The following is a 24,930-nucleotide window of genomic DNA, read 5'->3' as shown; positions in this document are numbered from 1 at the left end:
GCAAGTTGTAAGAAATGTGAATGAAATAAGCTTAATTTTTAAAAACAAAAATAAAAACCCAAATAGTCACCAAATAGTCACCAAACAGAGTTTTAATGTTTGTTTTTTGTTTTCATTTTCTAATAGACATATCTACTTGGTAAGCGTTCATCATTTTTCCTTCCAATTTAAAGAATACTATATATTATCAAAATTGTAAAAATATAAAAGTTTGGAAAAAAAATGTGGTTTCTAGTTTGTTTTGTTTTCTCTAATTTTTCATGGTACTTAAATAAAACCAACATTTTTTAAAATAAATTTTGAGATATAAAATGCACACAAATATTGTCTAATTAAACTTTGTAAATATATCGGTAAATTTAAAATGCAGAGAACAAATTATCACTTACTTTTTAAAATGAAATAGACAAGAAATGAGAATATTACCTAACTGGTCCTAAACAATTTTACCAAAATAAATTTTCCGTGAAATAGGTTAGTTATCTAATTTTTGTGTAAAACCTAATAGAGGCAAAAAATTGTATGGCCACATGCGACGTAAGTAATTAAATAGAAAAAAGAAAAAGAAAAGGAAAAAAAAACCGTTAAATTATAGATTTAGTTCCAAACTTTATATTTGTGTTTAATAAGTTCTGCATTTTAAAATGTCAAATAGATTATTTGTTTGGTAACCATTTCGTTTTAAATTTTTTGTTTTTTAAAACTCAAATCTATTTTCTTCTTATTTTTTTACAGTGATTTGCATCATTTTTAAATACAATGTTTGAAATCTTAGCCAAATTTCAAAAACAAAAACAAGTTTATAAAAGCTATTTCTTTTGTTTCAAAATTTGACTTAAACCAATGGTAAAAAATAGATAACAAATGAAGAAATTTGGAGCTGGAAGTAGTGCCTATGACTTAATTTTTAAAAATAAAAATAAAAAACTAAATAGTAATTGAATGAGACCTTAGTTTTGGTTTTTTTGTTTTGTTATCCACTTTCTACTCACAAACCAAGTCAAATTTTGAAAAAGAAAAATTTAGAAACTTAGTTTTGGTTTTAGAGTTTAACTAAGAATGCAACTCTTTTACTCATGAACAATAAAACAATTGTAAGAAATTAAGAGGATACAAACACACTCTTCAAAAATTAAAAAAAATAATAAATAAATAAATAAAACAGGACCTTGGGTCTAAAGATCCCTTGTTATATTCGATCTATATTTTTCTAAAAAAAAATTAATAGATTTATTAGACACAAAATAAAAATTTATGTAGATATTAAACTTTTAATTCTGTGTCTAATAGGCTTATGTATCTTTAAGAAGTTGAATAGGTCAAAGACTTACTAGATATAAAATTAAAAGTTCAACAACAAATTAGACCGTTTTTAGTGTACAAGGGACCTAGCTATTAGACAATATATATATATATATATATATATATATATGTGTGTGTGTGTGTGTGTGTGTGTAACCTATTAACACATCTTAAAATTTATGTATTTTTTGACACAAATATGAAACCTTAGAACTAAACTTGTAATTAACAGGAAAAAAAAAGTTCAAACACCATCTTAGTGGGTACTCTTGAGTTTGTTCAATTTTAATCCATATACTTTCAATAAATCACAAATTTAGCCTCTAATCATTTGTTTACTCTAAATTTTTCAAAAAAAAATATTTATTCACATTTTTACTATAAGTTTTAAAAATATATTCATATATTATATTTACTTACATAATAATAATAATAATAATTCAATCACTTTGATTAAAAATGAATTTTAAAAGACTAAATTTAAAATTTATTGAAAATATATAAATTAAAATTAGACTTTTAAAAATATAATGACTAGAATTGAACAAACTTCAAAATACTATCATATAAACCTAAAAAAAATGATAATTAAATATGGAAATTGTAACTTAAATTAAAAAGAAAACAAAAGAATATTAAAAGGAGGGAGAGAGAGAATACGTTAGGGTATTTGGAGTTTGGGTGTCGTGGTTATGCATGGAAGCGTTTCTCCCAAAAAGAGAATCGAATCAGTACTCTTCTCCCTATTGCCTTTATTTTTGCTTTTTCTCAGTTTGCTTCAGCTTTCCTTTACCATTCTCCAAGACACACACTGACCCTAAAGAAAAAACCACTGTACTAAATCAAAAGAATTTGGGTACTCTCTTCATACATCTTAAATGTTACTCAATAAAATATTGCTACGCAGTATTTTTGTTTTTCTAAAATATAATTTTTTTCTAATTCCATTTCTATGTAGTTACTAGGCTGCACTTAATCATTGTTATCTTAAAATTCCTACCCCTTAATTATATATATTATGACAAGTTATTTCTATCAACTTCATTGCAACTTAAATTTATGAAATTAAGGAAATAAATTATATGGAATTTGAAACAAAAATAAATTAAAAAAAGAGGAATTAATGGGTGTTTGAAAAAAAAGTTATATTAGAGTGGAAAAGAGAAAGAAAAGATGGTCAAAATTCAAAAATTTGAAACTCCTCGAAAGCCTCTTCTCTCTCCCACCACCACCATCATCATCAGTTTCGACTATCTTTATCGAAACTCTCTCTTAACCATTTTTTTTTTTTTTTTGCCTTGCTTTTGATTTTGAAGCCTTAAAGAATTACAATCTCAAATCTCATTCATTTTTCCCTCATCAAATTAAATATTCAACTTTTTTTTTCAAATATATCACTTTTTTTTTTTTTTTCCAATTTATAGTATTTGTAAAATTTTAATTAATTAGGATGTTGATGTGGGTCCTTTCGGATGAGTTTATTAGAATATTCATTTTGTCTGATAATTGAGAAAAGTAGAAATTTGGTTCTTCCTATATCCAATTTCATCAGATTCAAAACCCAACAACAAGTTGATATATGTGTATATAATTGGGGTGAAGTGGAATTGGATTATGAAAACTAAGGAAAATGACAATGGGAAATTTTGTTGTAACGAAAGGGGGGGGGGGGGGGGGGGGGGGGACGGGGGGGGTGGGGGGGGGGGGGGGGGGGGGCGGGGGAGGGGGGGGGGGGGAGATGGTTGCTTGTGTTTAATTTGGTTAGCTTTATCGAATTTCCATCCCTCTCACTCAAAAAAACAATACAAAATTCACTTTTATCACTGGAATTCAGAAATTCGATTCTCCTACTCTATTATTTTCTCTACGTAGTAAAAAAAAAATGGTTTCAAACACACACAAAAAAAAAAAAAAAATAGTAGCTAAACTTCAAATGGTTAACATAGTTTTATGGATTTTTTTCAAATATAGAAAAATGAATCAAAATATTATAAATATAACAAAATTTCATTATCTATCTACTATAGTCATAAGATAATAGTCTATCGCAATCTATCATAGATAAACTGTGATATTTTATTATTATTTATAAATATTTTCAACAGTTTTGTCATTTAAAAAATTTTCCTAATTTTATTTTCTTCTACTTTTACGATCTAGTTTTTAAACTAAATCTTGATTTGATTAAGCATCATTTAAATTTAATTCTCAAAAATTACCATTTCCATTCTAATTTTTCTACTTTATTTTAAAAGGAAATTATAATATTATCGAAATGAGTTTCGCTCAACATTAATCAACATGATCTTTTCTAGAGGTCGAGGATTTTGTACTAAAAAAAATCATAATATCCAAGGCTAAATTAGAACTACCGAAACTATATAAACTATGGGTAAATAATAAGAACAGAAAAGAAATTTATTATTTTTAATTTATATAAAAAAGAAAAACCTAAAACGGCCACTGAGTCACCGAGTAATTGGTAAGCCACAGCCAAAGCCAAAACCTCGTTTTATTCTTCTCGATCTTCGAGAAAAAGAAAAAAAAATAATTAAAAAAAGAAAAGAAAAATCCCAGTTCACCGGTATAAAAACCACCACCACCGGCTGTTTCACCAGAGAAACGTGATAAAGCCATTAAAACTGAACCGCCATCACTTCAACTTCACGCACAAGGTGAGCCTTTCCGTTACTAAGAATCTTATTTTCTTCTTTCCCCCCCCTTTCTTGATTAAACCCTAAATTTCCAAAATTAGGACTAAATTTTGCAGGAAAAAAAAAAGAACAGGATGAGTAGGCCGGGAGATTGGAATTGCAGGTCTTGCAACCATCTCAACTTTCAACGAAGGGATTCTTGTCAGCGATGTGGAGAACCTAGGGCCGACTTCGTCGGCGGAAGCTACGGCAGCGGAAGAGTTCTTGGCTCTTCGTCTTTTGGTTTTACTACCGGCCCCGACGTCCGCCCTGGTGATTGGTACTGCACCGTCGCCAACTGCGGCGCTCATAACTTTGCTAGCCGCTCTATCTGCTTCAAGTGCGGCGCCTCCAAAGATGAGACTTCCGCCGCCGCCTACGACGGCGATTTGACCAGAATGAGAGGCTTTAACTTCGGCGGTGCCTCCAACCGCCCTGGATGGAAATCTGGTGATTGGATCTGTAACAGGTAGGGTTTCTTTTTTCTTTTTTCTTTTTCATCTAAATACCACTTTCAAGAATTTTCTATTTTACTTCTCAACTTTTCAAATTTTCGAATTCTCAATTTTATTTTATTTCACCTATTTAATTTTTATTACCGTTCTTTATGCATTAAGTTTTGAAAAAGATAAATTTTGAGTTATTATTATTTTTTGAGTTACATATTTTAATCGTGTCAACAACTTTAGTTATTATCGTTATTTTGTCGTCTCGTGTTTACTTAATTAGCTTCAATCTAGATAGTTCAAAATATCTATCCATAATTTTAGTTATTATTATTATTTTGTTGATATCTTCTTAGCTTCAATAAATTTAGATACCATGTCTTTTTCGATAATATATAGGATAGAGAAACGAACTTCTTATTGAGCTATATTCATCTGAGTAATTTAGATATCATGTTAATACAATATTACATTTTTAAAAAAAACAACATTATTCGTCAAATTAAAGGTTCAAACAAAGTTGATTATTTTAGCAATTTAGATACCATATTGTTAATGTATATATTTAAAATTATGATTGTTTATTTGAAATAAATGACATTATTTATTAAATTAAAAGTTCGAACTAAGGTGATTTTTCAAAAAAGGGATTAGAGAATGAAATAAATATTTTGAATATTTAAGACTAAAATTGAACCTACTTTAAAAAAAAAATAAAAAGGGTTAAAAACAGATTTAAATCTATACCATACATCACGAGCATTTTTCGACAAGTCATTTTATTATTTTGGATGTATATGGAACGACAGGTCGGATTGCAATGAGCATAACTTTGCCAGCCGAAGAGAATGCTTTAGATGCAATGCGCCAAGGGATTCCAACAGCAAGTCACCATACTCGTAGAGGTAATTAATTAATTTCCTTACACGCCAACAAATTACCATATTTATAAAATCTATCCGTTAAATTAATAAAACTCATTTTATTTTATTTATATACATATAAAGGAAAACGTAGTAAAGTAATTAATTAATATAAGTGGGATTTAATAATTAATTATTGAATTATAATGTCTAAATATAATTATTTTGGGAATATTTTGCATTTTACAGGTGGTGCCAATGGAAGGAATAAATTCTAGCTAGAAAGAAGAGGAGAGTTTCCCATGATATCTGGAACGTCGTCGTTTTGTTTTCCCCCTTTTTTTTGTATTTTGTTTTTTTTTTGTTTTTTTTTTGAGGTACGCCCTCTCTATTTTTCAGTTTCAAAAGTGATTTAAGTGTCTCCTTTTTGACGGGGGAGCTTTTAATTTGGAAGAAGTATGGGTTTTGTTTCTGCATGCATGCAGAAAAATACTTTGGCAGTAGCATTTTAATGAATGAGGCCCCCTCTCTATGTATTCAATTTTCTAATTTATATTAGTACCCATCTTTTATATTTTAATTAATTGGTAACTTCACTTTATATTATGTTTTTGCCTCAAACTAATTTTCTAATTTGTGTTTATTGAGAATGCTTTCGGAACCTTGATTTTATTAAATGTACTTCAATAAAAAGTGGCTAATAATAAATCATTTTGATCCTGTTTGGTAATCATTTGTTTTTTTCTTTTTAATTTTTGAAAATTAAACCTATAAATCCCCTTTCACCTCGAAATTTCTTATATCTTACCATTTTTTTTTTTAAAAAAAAAAAACCAAATTTTAACAACTAAAAAAAGTAGTTTTTAAAAACTTGTTTTTGTTTTTAGAATTTGACTAAAAATTCAACTCTTTTATTTAAGAAAATTGTAATTCATTGTGAGAAATTAAGAAAAAATATGCTAAATTTTTTAAATTAAAAAACAAAAAATTTACAAAATAAGACCTTATTTTAAAAAATTGATAAACTACAGAAATGAAAACAGAAGAAAAACATAGTGCATTGTAACAAATTAACTATAGAGAAATTCATGTATAAAGTAAGGTATTATATTACTCACACATTTAAATCATAACTAAGAACTTTAAATTCCTAAATTTCTTTTGACATGACAGCGATATTTTTATTTGTCTATGTGTTTGACAATGTGGTAAGTGAATCGACATTTATATAATAACTTAAAAAGGTTGATAGAATAACAACAAAAAAATCACTGTTGTACGTAGGTTTAATATCTTACAATAAGAAAAACTTTATTTTTTAAATTAAAAATAGTTAAATGCTTATTCATTATTTAAATATTTAAATGACTTTTGTATACTTACATTTTTTTTAAAAAAAATATTTGTTGATGTTGATATTTTATGGCTGTGTTCCTATAAAATTAAGATCTCAGTTGGAAAAGGACATTTAAGACCTTAATTACAATTAGTACTTTTTAGGGCACTTCAAAACCTATCTTTAGGGAGCAGTTTAGGAATTTTAAATAAACATTTAATTTTATACAAGAGAGATTAGATTTAATATAGTCAAGTGGTTCAAAAGAAAGAAGGAAAAAAAGAAGGGAAAAGAAGAAAAGAAAAAGAGAGACATATGATTTCAGAATGAAGATGAAAGTATACATATATGAAACAATAACAATAAGTCCAATGTGGTCCAAAAACCCATCTTCCACTTTTAATAAAGTTCCCTCTTTGTGTGACAAAACTAGAAAATCCAATTATGTGCAAGGCGCATTTGGTTTGTTTCGTTATATTATTATTAAGATAATTATTTTAAATAATAAAATTATTGAAAATAATTTTAAATATAATAAAATGTCATTGTACTATTGATAGACACTAATATACATCAATAGATAGTAACATTTTCCTTTTATCACTTACTAGGTTTGAATTTGTACTTCTAAATTTGGATTCTATCCATAACCAAATTAGAACATCCTTTTGAGGTTTATCTTAGGATTAGCAAGCCAATTAAATTCCCAAACTAATTCAATGTCTATATAAACATCTTTCCCCTTATATCATATGAGTAATGGGGTTAAAATTTGATGAACTATATCTTATTTATTTATTATTTTTTGAGATGTGTATTTATCTTTTATTTTATTTATTTTTTTACTATTAGATAACTCAATTAACTAATGAAATAAAATATATTTACTTCACTAAACCCTCAATTTCTATTTTTGGATGTTGATTCCAACTACTTCTTTTGTCAACTCATGTCTAATTAATTAGATGGTTTCAACAAAATCATTGCCTTTGTTTGGATTAACGGATAGGGTTCATTTTGAACTAATTAAAGCCAAACTATTCACAAAAAGAGAATCTAATCCCACCCAAACTCATGATATTAATTAAAAATTTTAATTAAATAAACTACATGTTTAGTCTCCTTTTAAGTTTGTGTCAAATAAATCCTTAAATTTATAAAATTTTTCTAAGAGATCAATGAACGTTCAAGGTTGTGTTTCTAATAGATTTATGAATTAAAAAAATTATAATAACTTCTTAAACTTTCAATTTATATCTAATATAGGTCATTGATCTATCTTAAAATCAATAAATCTATTAGACACAAAATTAAAAGTTGAATGTCTCTATAGATAAAAAGTTTAATTAATTTTATATTTAATGAATTCATTAATTTTAAAACATGTTGAAAATGTTAGGAATTTATTATACAAAATTGAAAGTAAAAACTATTTGATATTTTTTAATGCCTTTCAAGTTAAAATATCATTTTAATCGTATATTTTAAAGTTTATTCAATTTTAGTTTATGTACTTTAAAATGTCAAATTTTAGTCCCGTACATTTAAAAAATCTTAAATCTACACTGCTTTGTTTATCGTTGATTTTCAATTTTTTTTTTTTGTTATTTATTAACATTTTCACTCTATTTTTGAAAATATAATCACATATTATATTTTCTTCCATAAAAATCAATTACTATTATTTAGCCAATATCAATAAAAAAATAATTTTGAGAGGACTAAATCTAAAATTTATTAAAAGTATTGAGATTAAAATTGGATATTTTGAAAATATATGAACTAAAATTGAACAAACTTCAAAGTATAGGAACCAAATTGATACTTTGATCTATTTTTTAATGTTAAAAAACCTTTAAAACACAAACATAAAAGTTTAGAGACAAATTTTATAATTAAAATATAGGGACTAAAATGATATTTTGACCTAGTTTTTAATGTTCAAGAAGCTCTTAAACACAAACATAAAAGTTCAGAGACAAAATTCGTAATGGATTTATCTTTTGTAATTAAGAATGCAAAAGAAATGTGACATTGGATTCCATAGCTTTTGAAAGTAAAAAATTAGAGAGAGGGGTTGCTTATGCTTCCCTTCAAATTGACCTTTTGGGGCAATGTTTTTATTTTTATTTTTAATAAGTGCAAGAGAGATTGGCAATTGGTCAAAAAGTAGTAAGCACAAACATATTTATTAGTGTCTCTGCCTACTACATTCCATTATATAGCTTTTAGCAAGATTCTTTGATATTACTTTAACACTGAGCTTTATGTTACTTCATGCATATGCCTTTGCCCTTACCTTTAATTATTATGATTTAATTTCTTTTGTTGGTGTTAGTGAATGGTACGTACCCCTCCTCTTCCCCTTCCCTTTCAATCATGCATGCCAACTAGTGTTCTTGTTTTGCTAAAATGGAGTTTCTTTTTTAGTGCCATTTTCCATTTCCAGTTATCCATTTCTCCCTCATGCATCCCTTTTCTGTACTCACTTTTATCCCTTGAGAAATTAAAAGCAACCTTTGTTTATGCATTGCCACCATATTGGTTAAAACTTCTGTTTTTTTCTATCAAGGGTAGGTTAGGAATTTCAAAAAACGTCATGTTACGATCCTATTTTATCTCCTATTTGATTTTTTTATGTTGTTTGCTAATCTGAGTATATGTTACCGATCAAATGGTCAGGAAAGTTGGATACATATATGTTACTGCGATCCCAAATAGTCAGCGAAGTCACTATATTGGTTAGAATTTTGGTTTTTTTCTATCAAGGAGATGTTAGGAATTTGAAAAGCATCGTATTATTGTCATATTTCGCCTCCTGTTCAACATTTCACGTTTATTTGCTAACCTATATATAGTTCAATTGGTTAATATATATGTAGATATTACTGATCAAATGGTCAGCAAAGTTGTCCATTTATTATATATTGTTGAACTCAAAGAACATATTTATACATACATTATTCGAAATCGTTTCATATTTAAAAGATTATTTAGAAAAACCTCCATACTTTTTGCTAATTGTTGTACTACTATAGCGTGTTAACGTCATGACATGTGTCTCAATTTATTTATTATTTACATCTTTCAGTCATTAATTCCAAATTACAAGCCCTAATTTTATGGAGTTTATTTTGTTAAGATGCCTTGAATCTATTAACGGTTGATTTAAAGACAATTATACCTATTTTGTACACATATGGCTAGTAGACTATATCATAATTATCTCAATAAGATAAAATGACTAAATTTGGTAGAACAACATCTCGAACAACTATAGAATTCCTGATTACATGCTTCAATCAAATATAAATAAATAGAAAAAAATAATTTGAAAAATGGGATAATTACAAATGAAGAAGAAACCAACCACCATTTATAGCAATACAAAATAGTAACTCCTTACCAAATAAAAGCCAAACAATAATTATAAGTGCAAACAATAACAATAACTTATTAAAAAAAAAGAAAAAGAAAAGAAATAGCGTAACTCAACTGACATAGTGTTTATATTATCAATCTCGTGATTTGAAGTTTGATTCCTTCATCCCACACTTTAATTACAATATCTTTCTTAAAAAAAAATTATTAAAAAAAAACATTCATGAGTTATGGAAAAAGAGTATCCTCAAGATTGAAGTGTGCACCGAATCTAAGCTCAAGCAGTTCTGAATTTTTGAATTTTTATTTTTTAAAATTAAAAAAATATAAAGTAATCTTTGTTGCGAAAATCTTATCTGTTCAATCTAACAAAGACAAGACATTGGAAAGAAGAGCTCTTGTTAAAGAACAAGGGAGAGAAACTCTTTAATCATGTGGTTAAATGATGCCAAGTAGGCCCAAAAATACACTATAAAAATTAGAAATTATATTAGATATTATATTTATAAGAATATTTTAGACTAGTAACTAGTAATTAATAATTAATTTTATATATAGTTTCTATTGAGATAACGAATCTCTCTATATCATACAATAGTATGACATTGTACTTCAAAAAGTATAATCAATTTTGCTATTATTCTTTATGTCCTAAATTTTCTCTCTTCTAGTCCACATGAAATTATAATTTCATGAAATATAATTATATTTGCACGATTTCCAACAATATTAGGACAACAGTTATTTTCTCGAATTGTTGCAATATTATTTTCTTTTATTGAGCCTCATGTTAATTTTAGAGCTGTTTTCAAATACAGCAAAATGAACTAAAATATTTATAAATATAATAAAATGTCGTTGTCTATCAGTGATAGATACGGATAGACATTTATCAGTTTTTATCAATGTCAATGACATTTTGCTATATTTTAAAATATTTTTAGCAGTTTTTTCATTTAAAATAATTTCTCATTTCTAAGCCCAAGAATCTAAGATTTTTTTTTCCTTTTAAAAATACTTGCCAAAGTGAGCATATCTCAATTGGAATATGATATAGGTTAACAATTATGAGGTCCATGGTTCAAATTTCTCCACTCATATTGTACTTTAAAAAAAAGTCTTTTTTTTAATAGTCATTTAGTGTTTGAAAATTAAACTTATAAATGTTACTTCTTCCCAAAAGTTTTTATGTTTATTATCATTTTTTTGAACAAAACCACAAAAGGGATCAGTAGATATACAGGAATATCGCAATTAGATTGACACAAAAATTTTCTAAAATTATTTTTTTTATTATATACTTTCTATTAATGTTTTAAAAAAATCAAGTCAAGTTTAGAAAATTAATTTTTTTAAAAAAAACAATTGTTTTTTATTTTAGAATTTGACTTGAAATTCAAAGTTTTCACTTAACAAGGTGAAAATTGTTACTAAAAACTAGAAGCTACTTAATATAAATTAAAAAGGAAAAATGAAATGGTTATTAGAGGGAGGAGGAACAAATTGTACTAGAATTTGATGCTTAACTGTAATGGTCAATGGTTTGAAAAGAAGAAAAGAAAAATTAAGAACTACTTTGTTATCCAATATTGAAAATGAAAATGAGTTACGTTCAACTTTTAAAAGTGTTTTGGTTCTTCCTTTTTACCTCTATTTGAATATACGAGCATTTGTAAAGCGCTTTTTACTAAAGTGTTTTGTTTTCTTTCTCCAACCCCTTTCTTTTCTTTATCGATACACCAAAACCACATTATGAAAAATATAACTTTGTAGAGGTCAATATTAATTAATTAAATGCATGCATTATTGCCGAGATTCCCTTTAATTTTTATGGAAGGCTGAGGAAAGTGACTTTACTACAAACCCAATTACTTAATTGGCTGCTCCTCTCCTTTCATTTTCCGATTTTCGTTTGAAAAAAAAGTAGGAACTATGTTTTATTATAGTTTTATTTTTCCCGATTCTTATAAAGCATGTATTATAAGTCTCGAGGTTAGAGATTCATTTTTTCAATCTATTTTTTAGGAGTGTTTTAAAAAATTATTAGGCCTAATTTTGATTTTTTTAAAATTTGTTTTTCTTTTTGAAATTTGACTAAGAATTCAAATTTTTAACTAAGAAAGATGAAAACCCTATTTAAAAGGTATTTTTTAAAATCAAATAGGGTTTAAACTTTCTGTTTTGTATCTAATAGGTCCATAAATATAATTCTATATTTAATAGGTCTACGAAAAATTTAAAATTTTCAAATATCAATTGATCCATCTAAAATAACTTTGAATTTCATGTCTAATAATAATAATCCATTTAAAATTTAATAATAGTACATTTATGATTTTTTAAAAGTTTAGAGATTAAATAAACACATAACTCAAACTTCCTATACGTATTTTTGGGATTTATTTTGATGGTTAAAAAGAGAGAGAGAGAGAAAAGAATACACATTACTTCATTAAAAATGGACGTGTAGCTAGAAAGAACAATAATTTGATATTCAAGAATTACAATAAATTTAGGGTGAGTTTGGAATATATTTTCAAGTGTTTAATTTTTTTTTAAAAAAAATCATTTTTTTTAAAGAAATTGGAGTATTTGGCAAACACTCAAAATAATTTTTCAAGTGCATTTTAAGATCCGTTTGGATTGACTTGAGAAAGAAGGGTTTTTTCGAAAAACTCATTTTTATTTAAACACTTTTGATAAAAACTATTTAAAATACACATCAAAAGTAATCTTGAGTAATTGTCAAACATTCTAATTTTTTCAAAAATGACTTATTTTTTAAATTAAACACTTGGATATATCTTCCAAATACACTCTTAATCAATTTTATCAAGAGTGTTTAAATAAAAATTTTTTTTTTTAGAAACACTTTTTTTAAGTCAACTCAAAAAAACCCTTAATATTTATAGCAAAATGAGTCTTTGACTTTCAAAACTATTAGAAAGAAAAGTAATGGAAATGGAGAGTACTATAGTCTTGCGCGCGCGCGCACACATATATATATATATTATCAATCAAATGGGCTACTCATGTTAGTCCTACAAAAGGACGTTTGGGCCTAGAAAAGTTAGCCAACCGGGATGGGCCTCAATTCCGAACGTGCTGGTTATTTCTTTTTCCTTGATAATTGTAATTTGTAGCAAAATTGATGGTTATATTTGTAAATATGTTATATAAATATATAATTTGTAAATATGACCATTTCTCCAAATTTTTAAATCTATAATTGATATATTAATGCAATCATCGATGGATCATTTTAATAGTCTGTCATTGATATATCGATTATCGATTATAATTGACATAGGGGTCAGGGGACACGTGTCCCCCTCAAATTATCGATTTTTGTATTTTTAATATAAATTTTTAAGTAATAGTTAATAATAATATTAATAAATGTATATTTATTGTCACTTCCTGGTTCAATAGTTAAAGGGTTGATTGATGTTACATGGGACCTAGGTTGAATTTCTTTGGATATTTAAATTCCTACTAAAAAACTGGTTTATCTTAAAAAAAAAAAAAAAAACCCAATTTAAAAGTGAGATTCCTATATCCGAATTAGTTTATCTTGATAGAAATAAAAATCCTGATTTATCTTGATGGAAATAAAAGTAGGATTTTTTTAAAAAAAATTCCAAATATGAAGTTAAAATATAAAGTATGTTTTAGCTTTTTAGGTTGCAACTCCAAATCAATCTCCAAAAAATTAGAAAATTAGTGCAATTCCTTTATCTTATGTGGAATTTTTTTTTTCTTTCAAAATTTAGGAAAGTTTTTAATCTCAAATTTCAATAACGTCCTCTTGAATATGTAATGTTTACCTTTTCTTTTCCTACATAATTTTCGTTATATATATTAATTTTAGAGTTGTACAAGATAATTTTTTGTTACTCGTTAGGCTACATGGATCATATCATTGATATGTAAGTTTGAAATTTTGCTTAGACTTTTTAGTTCTTATATTTTTAAATCTACATAATAATTTTTAATATTTTTTTATTGTGAATATTTTTGTAGAGTTAGCTCTAATTCAATATGAAGAGATATATTTATTGTGACATTAATTTTTTTTTTACATAATTTTTATATTAACATTACTCTCTATATATTTTCGTTTGTTTCGATGTTATTTTTACATTCACATAACTCGTATAGGTTTTAAAAATTAATTTCAGAGTTCAAGTTAGAGGATTATTTTTTATCACTTGTTTGGATATACGAACTTGTCAAGTAAGTTTTAAAATCTTCTTAGACTTTAAGTTTTTATGCTTTTAAATCTATATAATAGAATTTAATATTCTTTTTATTAATACTTTTGTAGATTAATTCAAAATTAATGTGGAGAGAATATAAAATAAAAACAACAATAGAGACAATAGAGGCATCATCTCCAAAGAAAAAAATGTTTTGGATTTTGATCGATCTTATATAGAATTTAATCTAGAAGAACTATCCGCAAATCCTAATCTAAGAATCAAAATTTATGATTACAATTATAATATTTGAGATCAAGTTCGTAGAGCATATTGGCTAAAAGGCCCTTGTCAGCCTTGAAATCATACTTTTTCACTTAAGAAATTTGGTATAAAGTCAAGACGATTTAACCCAATTTGGTTTAACTAATTGGCTAGAATATAATATTTTAAGGGATGCCACATTTTGTTTATGTTGCTATCTATTCAAACCAGAAGTAAGTGAAGAGTCAAAAGGTGGCTGTTTTGTTAGTGAAAGATTTTCTAATTGGAAGAAAAAAGGGAAATTGCATATTCATGTTGGTGGTCCTAATAGTACACACAATGCAGCTTTGGGTAAATGTGAGGCTCTTTTCAAACAAAAACAACATTGCAGACTTTTTTTAAATAAGATGTATCACCGAGCACGAGTTGAATATCGAACTCGATTAGGTACATCAATTGATTGTATTTGATTTTTATTACGACAAGAACTTGCATTCCGTGGACATGATGAGACAAATGATTCCAAGGATCAAGGTAATTTTCTTGAACTTTTACAACGGTTATGCAACCATAATAATGATATTGAAGCTGTGACTTTAAAAAATACCCCAGATAATTTGAAATTGAATTCACCCGATATTCAGAAAAATATAGTGCATTCCATTACAGTAGAAGTTGTTAATACTGTTATAAAAGATATGAGTGACAAACAATTTTTTGACTTCACCCAATATTAAAAAAAATATAGTGCATTCCATTGCAGTAGAAGTTGTTAATACGGTTATAAAAGATATGAGTGACAAACAATTTTCTATCTTGATAGACGAATCAAAAGATGTATTTTCAAACGAGCAGATGTCAATTGTATTACGATATGTGGATAAAGGTCATGTGATTGAACGATTGGTTAGAATCATACATGTCAATGGTACAAGTTCTCTATCGCTTAAAAAAGCTATAGATGATTTTTTTCCCTAAACATGGATTAAGCATCGCTAATTTATGAAGACAAGGATATGATGGAACAAGTAATGTGCAAGATCAATTTAATGGATTGAAAACACTTATTTTAAAAGAAAATGAATGTGCTTTTTACATTCATTATTTTTCTTATCAGCTTCAATTACCTCTTATAGCTACTGCTAAAAATCATGTGGAAATTGCTGGTCTATTTTTTTATTGTTACAAATGTGGTGAATGTAATTGGGGCGTCAGCAAAACATCAAGATATTCTATGAGAGAAACATAAAATGAAAATTTTTGAAGCTTTAAATAATGATGAAATATTAAGTGGTCGAGGATTAAATCAGAAGACAATGATTAAACGACCAGGAGGTACTCGATGGGGGATCACACATTGCTACACTTTAACGAGCTTTATTATAACGTTCTCTTTAATAGTCGATGTACTTGAGACAATTGTGCAAGGTGGATCAAATTTAGAACAAAAATATGAAGCAAAGACTTTAATAAGTTTAATTCTATCTTTTGATTTTGTTTTTCATATACATTTTATGAAAATTATATTGGGAATCACAAATGACTTGTCTCAAGCATTACAAAAAAAAGATCAAGATATTGTGAATGCAATGAATTTTGTTAAAATTTGTAAAGAAAAACTGTAAAAAACAAGAGAGTCTGATTGGGATTCGTTGTTGAGTATGGTTTTTGATTTCTGTCATAGTCATGATATTGAAGTCCATAAAATGGATGACCTATTTCTAATTCGAGGAAGATAAAGGCGAAAATCTCAACCAGTTACAAATTTACATCATAATTGTATTGAAATTTTCTATGTCGTCATTGATATTCAACTTCAAGAGCTAAAGAATCGTTTTACTGAAACAAATACTGAATTGCTTCTCTGTGTGACATATCTAAATCCGAGTAATTCATTTGTTTCTTTTGATAGAAAAAAGCCTAGTCAACTTGCTCAATTTTACCCAAGAGACTTTTCAGCTATTGAACTCTCTATGCTTGAGGATTAACTTCAAAATTACATTATTGATATGCGTTCAAATATTGAGTTTGTTGAGCTAAAAATCATATGTGATCTTGCAATAAAAATGGTCCTGACGAATAAAGACAAGGTTTATCCATTAGTTTATGGATTACTCACCTTGGTATTGATTTTATCTGTCACCATGGCTACTGTGGGGAGAACATGCTATGCGTATTGTGAAGACTCGATTGCGTAATCGAATGGGAGATCAATGGATGAATGATTTTCTTATAGCCTATATTGAAATGGATTTATTTGATAAGTTAGATACTGAAACTATCATGGATTTCAAAATATGAAAACTCGTAGAGAGCAATTGTAATGTACTAAATTAGTGAAGTTATAAATATTTTTTTACATTCATTTATAGATATTTTTTCTGCATATAGTGCCTCCCCTATATAAAATTTCTGACGCCGCTACTGGATATATCTCTATTACTAACAAACATTTTTTTTTATCTATCATTAATAGGTTATTTTGACGTTTATCATTGGATAGATGACACTTATCAACTATTTTAGTTATGTCTGTTGTTAATGAACACTTTTATTTATATCATTGATAAACAATATCAATATATCATTAGTAATAATTTTTTTTTAATTATTTATAGACTATGTTTATCAAACATTTTTACATGTTCAGTAAACTATTTTCTTGTCTATCATTGTATATAACATTCTCATGTGTATATCTACTTTAACCTTAAGATTATATAATTTTACTTTTGATTTAACTTAAGAATGCTCCATACAGTTAGATATTATATTGTTATTGCTTATATGTCATTAATCTTTTTTCTCTAACCTAAATGTGTAATTATTTTTGCTTTTAATTCCAATAAAATATTAAAAGGAGAGTTATTTTCTTGAATTCTTGAAGTGCTATTAAGCCTCACATGTGTTAATTTATATGCCCAGACATACTCAATAAAGACTTTTGGCTATTTATATCAAAATTTGGTACTAACTATAATGGTCAATGTTATATATAAGAAACACTTGTCCGTTTTGATTTTTGGTGAGTTTGGTTTAACTTTTTAAATATTTCATTTTGAAAATAAGTGATTTTAGAAAAAAATTGAAAGGTTTGACAACAACTCAAAAAATATTTAAAACAGTTTTTATACAAAGAGTTTAAATAAAAGTGATTTTTCTTAAAAATATTTTTTTAGTCAATTCAAATTAATATTACTCTTAAAGAAAGAGAAGAAAACAAAAAAAGTAAAGTAAGAGACACAAATCAATTGGCTATCAATGATCTTGTTGTTTGGATTGACTTAAAAAAAATATTTTTCAAAAAATACATTTTTATCATTTAAACATTTTTGATAAAAATTGATTAAAATCTACTTAAAATACTATTTTGAGTAGTTGTCGAATATTTTAATTTTTTTAAAAAATAATTTATTTTTTAAGTTAAACACTTGAAAATATATTCTAAACATATGAAACTAAACAAAGGAGTGGAAGTATTGGCCTCTTTCAAGTTCTTGTTTGAAGTTGTTTAAAGACATGTTTTTTTTTTTCCCTCTCTTGATGTTAATATAAAAAGAATTATTTAAAATGTAGCTTTGTCGTGGAAATTGCCCATCAACATAAGGAACCTTTGCACGCGAAAATTTTAGATTACGAGCCTCTAAAGCCCAAAATGATTTGTTGGACATTTTTTGTTAACATAGGTAATTTTTTTTACACTTCTTGTTGGCACTTTTTGCCTGTCAACGAATTGAAAAAAAACAGAGAATACATAATTTTGACAAAAACTTACATATTTTTGTGTCAACAAAAGTATTTTTATCGATATTTTTGCAAATCAACTTAAATAGAAATATGTGTTAACGTTTTATAACTGTCAATATATGTAATTTAAATTTAATAAATAATTTTAAGCTGTAAATTAAAATTTTATCGACGTTTTTTTTGTCACGAGCATCAAGAAAATAAAATTCATATGTTACATAGTCCAAATTTGTAGTAGCGGAGGAGAAGAAAAGAAAGAAAATAAGAAAACAAGCAAAACTCGGTGGATAGGAAAAGGAAGAAAATGAGTATTGGATAGGAGATTGAGGAGTTCTCATTTTATGGTGGATATACAAGGGTTGGAAATTGAAATTAATGAGTATATGTCTTTTAATCACTAATTAAGGAACCCTGCTCATATTACGTTCCGAATAATTCGGAGATGAAGATGATTTGACTTAGGGACTGTTTGGGACACTGAATTGAAATAGGATATCTGATGTTTATGTTTGTGGAATTCATATGTCTGTGTTTCGGTGCAGAGTTGAGTTCATATGTCTGGATATATAGTGCACTTTTTTGAACTCTAAATAATAGGCTTTTATGATTACTATTTTTGTTTTGAAATTTTTTTATTCAATTATTTTGTCCATCTTTGTTTGAATAAAATATGAGTTGCAATTTTTTTCTTTTAATTTTTAAAATTTTTCTTTCTTTCTTTCTTTCTTTTTTGGCAATGAGCAATAATTAACCTATTACATTTCTTGTAGAAATATGGTTAAATAAAATGAGAAACTAAAGCGAAATTAAAACCTTTGATTCTAACTAATTTTTCTCCATGAATTTCATTTCATCTTCTTATTTTCTTCTTCTTCCTATTGTTGCTTTATATTTTTACTATGTCATGAACTTTTTTTTTAATTAAATCTCCCTCATCATCGTAACAGTCAATGAAATGTCACCACATTCTTTCAACAGTTTCACTTTTATTTTCTCTAAATTTGGAGGATTATCGAGAATAAATATATATTTTTCACTAATTCTTATTGGAAAATGTTCTAGAAAAAAAATTCATTTTATGATTTTTTTTTTGTTATATGTTACATACTTTTTAACTACATACATACTTTTCGTCTAAATATGCTTAACACTCATTTGATATGTGAATTCATTACGTATAAATATTGTACTTAATGTAGATAAAATAATATTTTTTTATATAATCAACAACCCTGCAACATATTTTAACAGTCACCAGTCTTATAATAATCGAAAGTGCAGGGTTAGTTCTCGGAGTGTGTTAGTGGCCGATGGGTGGAGCCATTGAAAACATGAGAAGAAGGGAGAGTCGGGGTGAATTGGTAAAATATATTATAGTAGTCGAAAGTGCAGAATTAGTTCTCGAAGTGTGACAGTGGCTGATGGGTGGAGCCATTAAAAACATGGGAAGAAGGAAGAGTTGGGATGAATTGGTAAAATATACCAACTTAACTCCACCAACATTGAAAGTTGATGGGCCAAACAATGAGTTGGTATGTTATATCAATTCAACTCAACTCATGTTGGTGAGCCAAACACCCCCTTAGAAATTTTGTGTTAAAAGTAGTGTGAGTTATTATTTTACAAATATTTTTATTATATTAATTTTTTAGGAAAATTTTTAAGTTTTAAACCAATTTTTATAATTTATAATTCTAAGTAAACGTGATAAAAAAAATCATTTCGATTGTAGTCCATTACAATTGATCAATCAATAGAATGTCATCATAATTACATCAATTTTCATTACGGATTGATAACATGTCTTAAACGAAATCTTATTACAAACTTATAATGGGATCTTGATTTGAAATGTGTATTAATTAGTGCAGTTTGAGAGAACTTAGTTTTGGTTGATGAGTTTTAATAAGTCTTTTGAGTTCAAAAACTATGTGTGTTTTTATAATTTATTTTTAAATCTAAATTTATATACATAGCTCTTATGATTAACAAACTTACAACTTTGAGACAAACGTAGCAACATGTTTTTCAATTATGTTGAGGACCCCACATTAAAAAGGTAGGGATACCTCATTAATCTTTAAAAAATACATATGCTATTTCTCTCGTTATCAATTGATTTTGATATGAAATCTCATGCTTTTCTAATATAATATTAAAACCTTTCGAAGTGGAAATAGACATGTTGAAGATCTATTATCTCATTGTCAATTGATTTTAAGATAGAAGCCCATGTCAATAATAAACTATATACCATAACTATCAAAGTAATATTTGAAAAACATTAATAAATGCAAGGTTAACATTTAACGAGGTAAAAGGAGGAAGTAAAACTGAAACTAACATATATATAACATAACTGCAGGGATGAATTTGGAGTTAGTGAGGAAATACAGAGAAAATGGTTTGAAGGAGGGTGAGAAGAATGAGGAAGGTTGCAGCAAAGAAGGAGATAAAGGCCCATGGCGTATTAAAATAGTTATGTTTGAGTGAAGCTTTGGCCTTGTTCCACCATCCATCGCAGTATGCACGCAGATCTTTGCTGATATGGTCGTAGTGGGTGGAGTTCGGGATAGTGACAAATTTATTGAGGTTGTTAAATAGATCCGAAACTTCTTTATCACTACCGCCAATATTATTGATTATGACTCCGGCCTCCACAAGTAAATGCACGTCCTTCTTTGTACTTATCAAATGATCCAGAAATATGACATATTGGCATAGATACTTATTCCTATGACTCTGGCTTCCTGTGGGCAGTTGCTCAAATGCTAGCACGTTTCGCAATATAAGTTTAAAGTCATCATAAATATGTAAAGGTGGGATTTTCAAAACCCCATTTTTGAAGCTTATGTCCATCAAATATTTGGCATCTTTTGCTTTCTTGATGGTGACACCAGCCTCGCAAAGCTTAGTTATGGATGGAGGAAGCAACACTTCCTCATCAGCCTTTCTCCGAAGACAACACAAGCATACTCGGAACAAGTTTAAGAAATTTCTCTTCTTCTTCCTCTCACTGTTTTGCTGCATACGGTTGGGTGGGGGGTGGAGGTAGAAACTTAAGAAATCCACCAAGTGCTTTGGTTGTGTATTACCCCACTGGAGAGGGGAATCTTTATATTCACCTACCAATGACCAATTCCTCAAAACAAACCATTTAACTAGATCAATAATGGACTCAGGCCCGTCGGGGATTGTTGGTATTAGGTAAAACAAATTTTGAAGAAGAAAGAAAAGAACTTGATTTTCCAACTTCATCAAATCATAAAATATATCTACGGTCATTCTTTGGTAGAGTAATGAAAAATATGCAGTGTTATATTCTAGTATAAATAATTCCACCATGAAACAAGCATCCACAAGCATCATTCTAAGAAACTTACGATCGTCCATGTCTATGGGTTCTGCATAGCAATTGCGGGCTTCTTTAATCCAAGAATGAGCTTTTCCCACGAGCGTCTTCAACGATCCGGTTTCCAGTAGGTCCTCCAACGATATAATTTTGGCAGCATCATCATTCAATAAATTTATTTTCTTATCACCGATACGACCTAGAAAGTTAATAAGACCTTGAAGCTTATATTGTTCTGCGACTTTAAAATCCATTTGATCACATTGATGGTGGAAAGGACCAATAGAAATAACTTGAGGGGTGTAGGCTTTAGGATTCATGTGGCGCAGCTGTTTGGAAACTCGATAGATGCTACTTTTTTCATTAATAGGAGGCAGTTGCTTCAACATGTATTCGATCGATATCACAACATCACTACATATATTTTCATCCTCACTAGTTTTTGCCATGTTGTAATATAGGTCGTTTGCTTCAAGCACTTCACTTTCACTATTATTTTCCCTTACATCCATGTTTTGGATCCTCCTTCAACAAAAACATAAACAACAAAATCATCATAATTTCAAAAAATCATTCCGTAATCAAACGACACCTTAATTTAATTATTTTTATCAATTACAATATTGTAATAACCATTGTCTATTTTATTGTGTCCAAACAATTCTAATTTAAAGCGTGTTTGTTAAAAGTCATAAGCAGATAACACAATTTGACTTCTAGTTTAATTTCCTTGCATATTTGATGATAAATATACAAAATCGATCAAAATGGTAATTTTTTTAAAATATAAAACTAAAATAGACGTTTGATAATTAAAGGACTAAAATGAACCCAAGTTAAAAGTAAGGGTACAATAACCAATATTTTTAAAGGTATAATCATAGTTTAAAATTTTGGTCAAAATTTTGAAACTTCGTTGATATTTTAGTAGGGGATTTTTTACTTTCCCTCCATTTCTCAAAATTTCTCGAAATTTCGGTTTTTCATGTTTTAATTTAATTTTATTTTTACAATGAGACGAGCTCAATGATAGTTTTTTAAGATTTATGGACTTGTCTTGATTACACAAATTATATAATTTCACACATCAATGTATAATTTCACCTCAAAATCTCAAAATTGAATTGATGTGAATTTTATTTTCTTTACCGTGCAAAGCTTTCATTTCCAAGAAATCAAAATCGAGAAAAATGACATATATATATTTTCAACTTAATTCAAACATTTTTCCATTGAATTTTCACATCATTTCACCTCAAAATTGAATTGATGTAAGTTTTGTTTTTTTTTTTTTACCATCCAAAGCATTCATTTTCAAGAAACAAAAAAAAAAAAAAAAGAGAGAGAAAAATAACATATATATTTATTTTTAACTTCATTTAGATATTTTTTCATTGAATCTTCACATCATTTCACCTCAAAATTGAATTTGATGTAAGCTTTATGTTTTTACCATCCAAAACTTTCATTTTAGACATGCACATTTTATAATAAATAATTTACAATTATTTTATATGCAAACATCTCACGTCCTCCAATTTTGTAATTGATTACCATATATGATATTATTTTGTAATTATTTTTCCATTTCTTTTTTGGTTTTCTACTATCGCATCGACATCTACATAGATATTTACACTATACATTTAAATGTTGTCTTACTTTATATGAATGATGATTAAAAGTAGTCAAATATAGTCTAATTAGGCTACAATCAAAGTATCATTAACTAATTACAATAATTTCCATAAAGCTTTCCGAAATTTTTATCGATATCGACATTTTCATAGAATAGGGGCTTCAATATTTTGATCGATATCGATATTTCGAATATCGACTATTAAAAAAAAAAAAGCAAAAGGAAGCTTAACGAGTTTAAGGGAAGAAAAAAAGTGAAAAAGTACCTTGTGTGCAAATTTGATGGAAGGAGAATAGGAGATGGTTAGTGGTAGATGAAATGTGGGAAGAAGATTGAGTAAGAGAGGGTTTATGTGGAAAATGGTAGAAAAAGAAAAGGCAAGCCCTTCTTATAAATAACCCCAACTTCAAGTAGTGTGATGGTTGGCTAACTTAAAGAGCACATTAAATTTAAATTATATGTGTTCATTTGTATTCAACCAATAGACTTGATATTCCACTCTGAAATTAAAGGACAATGAGATATACTTAATAAGGTAGATGCATTTTATACTCCCACATAGAAGAGTTATGAATGGGAATTCATGTGAACTCTCATTCATTTCATGAGAATTTTAGTATTATCTAATTGAAATCAAATAAAAAAAAAAATTATACCATAGTCCACATAAATTATCTCTTAATAATCGTTAGATATTTCACGATTATGATAAAATCAGTACACAAGTGAGTTTTATATATAGGTCATTTTTTAAGTTAATTCTACAAAATTTTACAATGTTTAAAACCTTAGTGCAGTGATGAGAGAAGTGCAAACTATCATAAAGATAAACCTTCGATGTCTGATTTCAATTCCCAACTAATGAAAAAGTGTTTTTTTTCCTAAAACAAAATTCAAGTTATTTTTTTAGTTTTTGCTTTCCCACTTCTCTCTATAAAATTGACATTTATTTTTTTAATTAAATGTTATAATAACTAAATTATAATTTAAATATTAAACATTATTTTAGCACAAAAAATAATTTAAAATGATCATTTTTCTAAAATTAATCAAAATTATTGAAAGTTCATGTTAAAAGATCATGAATGTGCTTATTCTATTTTTTTAATACTTAAATTATGCTTTTAACTGTTTTAATAATAAATAAATATCATAAAATAACTTAACACATTAACTATATACTTGAATGTTGTTTATTAGCCCACATGATTTTAATTGATATTAAATATGTATACTTGATTAAGAGATTCGAGGTTTGAATTTTTCATTCTCTCTTTTTATATATATATATATACTTTATAATTTTATAATAAAAGAGAGAATATTTAAGTTTACCTTTTTGTTTCATAATCTAGCTCTGATACCATTCATATCTTTGGTGTGTTTTAAAAAATTGATAATTTTGATTACTTTTTGTGCTAAAATAAATTAAATTATAACATTAATAAAAAAAATTAATATCAATTTTATAAAGAAAAGTGAGAAAGAAATAAAAAGTAGAAAAGAAAATTTTCACAAATAGAAAAATGTCAAACTATTTACATAAATAGTAAAAAAAAAACCCCGAAAGACACTGGGTCTATCAGTGATAGACTTCTATCTATTTCTATCAATAATAGCCACTAATAAACTTTTATTAGTTCTTATCGAGATTAAAATTTTATTATTTTATGTAAATAATTTTTCTTATTTTTCTATTTTTTAAAAT

At 27.1% G+C, this 24,930-nt stretch overlaps 2 protein-coding genes and 1 pseudogene across 3 annotated transcripts; 2 read left to right on the top strand and 1 right to left on the bottom strand.

Moving 5' to 3' along the window:
• The first annotated feature begins 3,756 nt into the window (after nt 1–3,756).
• On the top strand, nt 3,757–5,884 carry LOC120075274 (uncharacterized RNA-binding protein C17H9.04c-like). Of its 2 annotated transcripts, none has more exons than XM_039028496.1 (4): nt 3,757–3,977; nt 4,073–4,464; nt 5,251–5,346; nt 5,554–5,884. In XM_039028496.1, the coding sequence occupies exons 2-3, from the start codon at nt 4,091–4,093 to the stop codon at nt 5,342–5,344; spliced, it is 468 nt and encodes a 155-aa protein (XP_038884424.1). In that variant the 5' UTR covers nt 3,757–3,977; nt 4,073–4,090; the 3' UTR covers nt 5,345–5,346; nt 5,554–5,884. The 2 variants fall into 2 exon arrangements, with proteins under 2 accessions (XP_038884424.1, XP_038884423.1); XM_039028495.1 differs by having other exon boundaries at nt 4,058–4,464.
• A 9,007-nt stretch (nt 5,885–14,891) lies between these two features.
• On the top strand, nt 14,892–16,682 carry LOC120076146 (annotated as a pseudogene).
• Nucleotides 16,683–20,557: 3,875 nt separating this feature from the next.
• LOC120076513 (UPF0481 protein At3g47200-like) lies at nt 20,558–23,576 on the bottom strand. Its single transcript, XM_039030365.1, has 2 exons — nt 23,488–23,576; nt 20,558–22,108 (listed from the first exon to the last, which is right to left on the bottom strand). The coding sequence occupies exon 2, from the start codon at nt 22,093–22,095 to the stop codon at nt 20,611–20,613; it is 1,485 nt and encodes a 494-aa protein (XP_038886293.1). The 5' UTR covers nt 22,096–22,108; nt 23,488–23,576; the 3' UTR covers nt 20,558–20,610.
• Between the last annotated feature and the right edge of the window lie 1,354 nt (nt 23,577–24,930).

The sequence above is a fragment of the Benincasa hispida genome, chromosome 4 (assembly GCF_009727055.1).
Source record: "Benincasa hispida cultivar B227 chromosome 4, ASM972705v1, whole genome shotgun sequence".
NCBI lineage: Eukaryota > Viridiplantae > Streptophyta > Magnoliopsida > Cucurbitales > Cucurbitaceae > Benincasa > Benincasa hispida.
The sequence above is the reverse complement of the archived record's forward strand: the minus strand, read 5'-3'. Positions and strand labels throughout refer to the sequence as shown.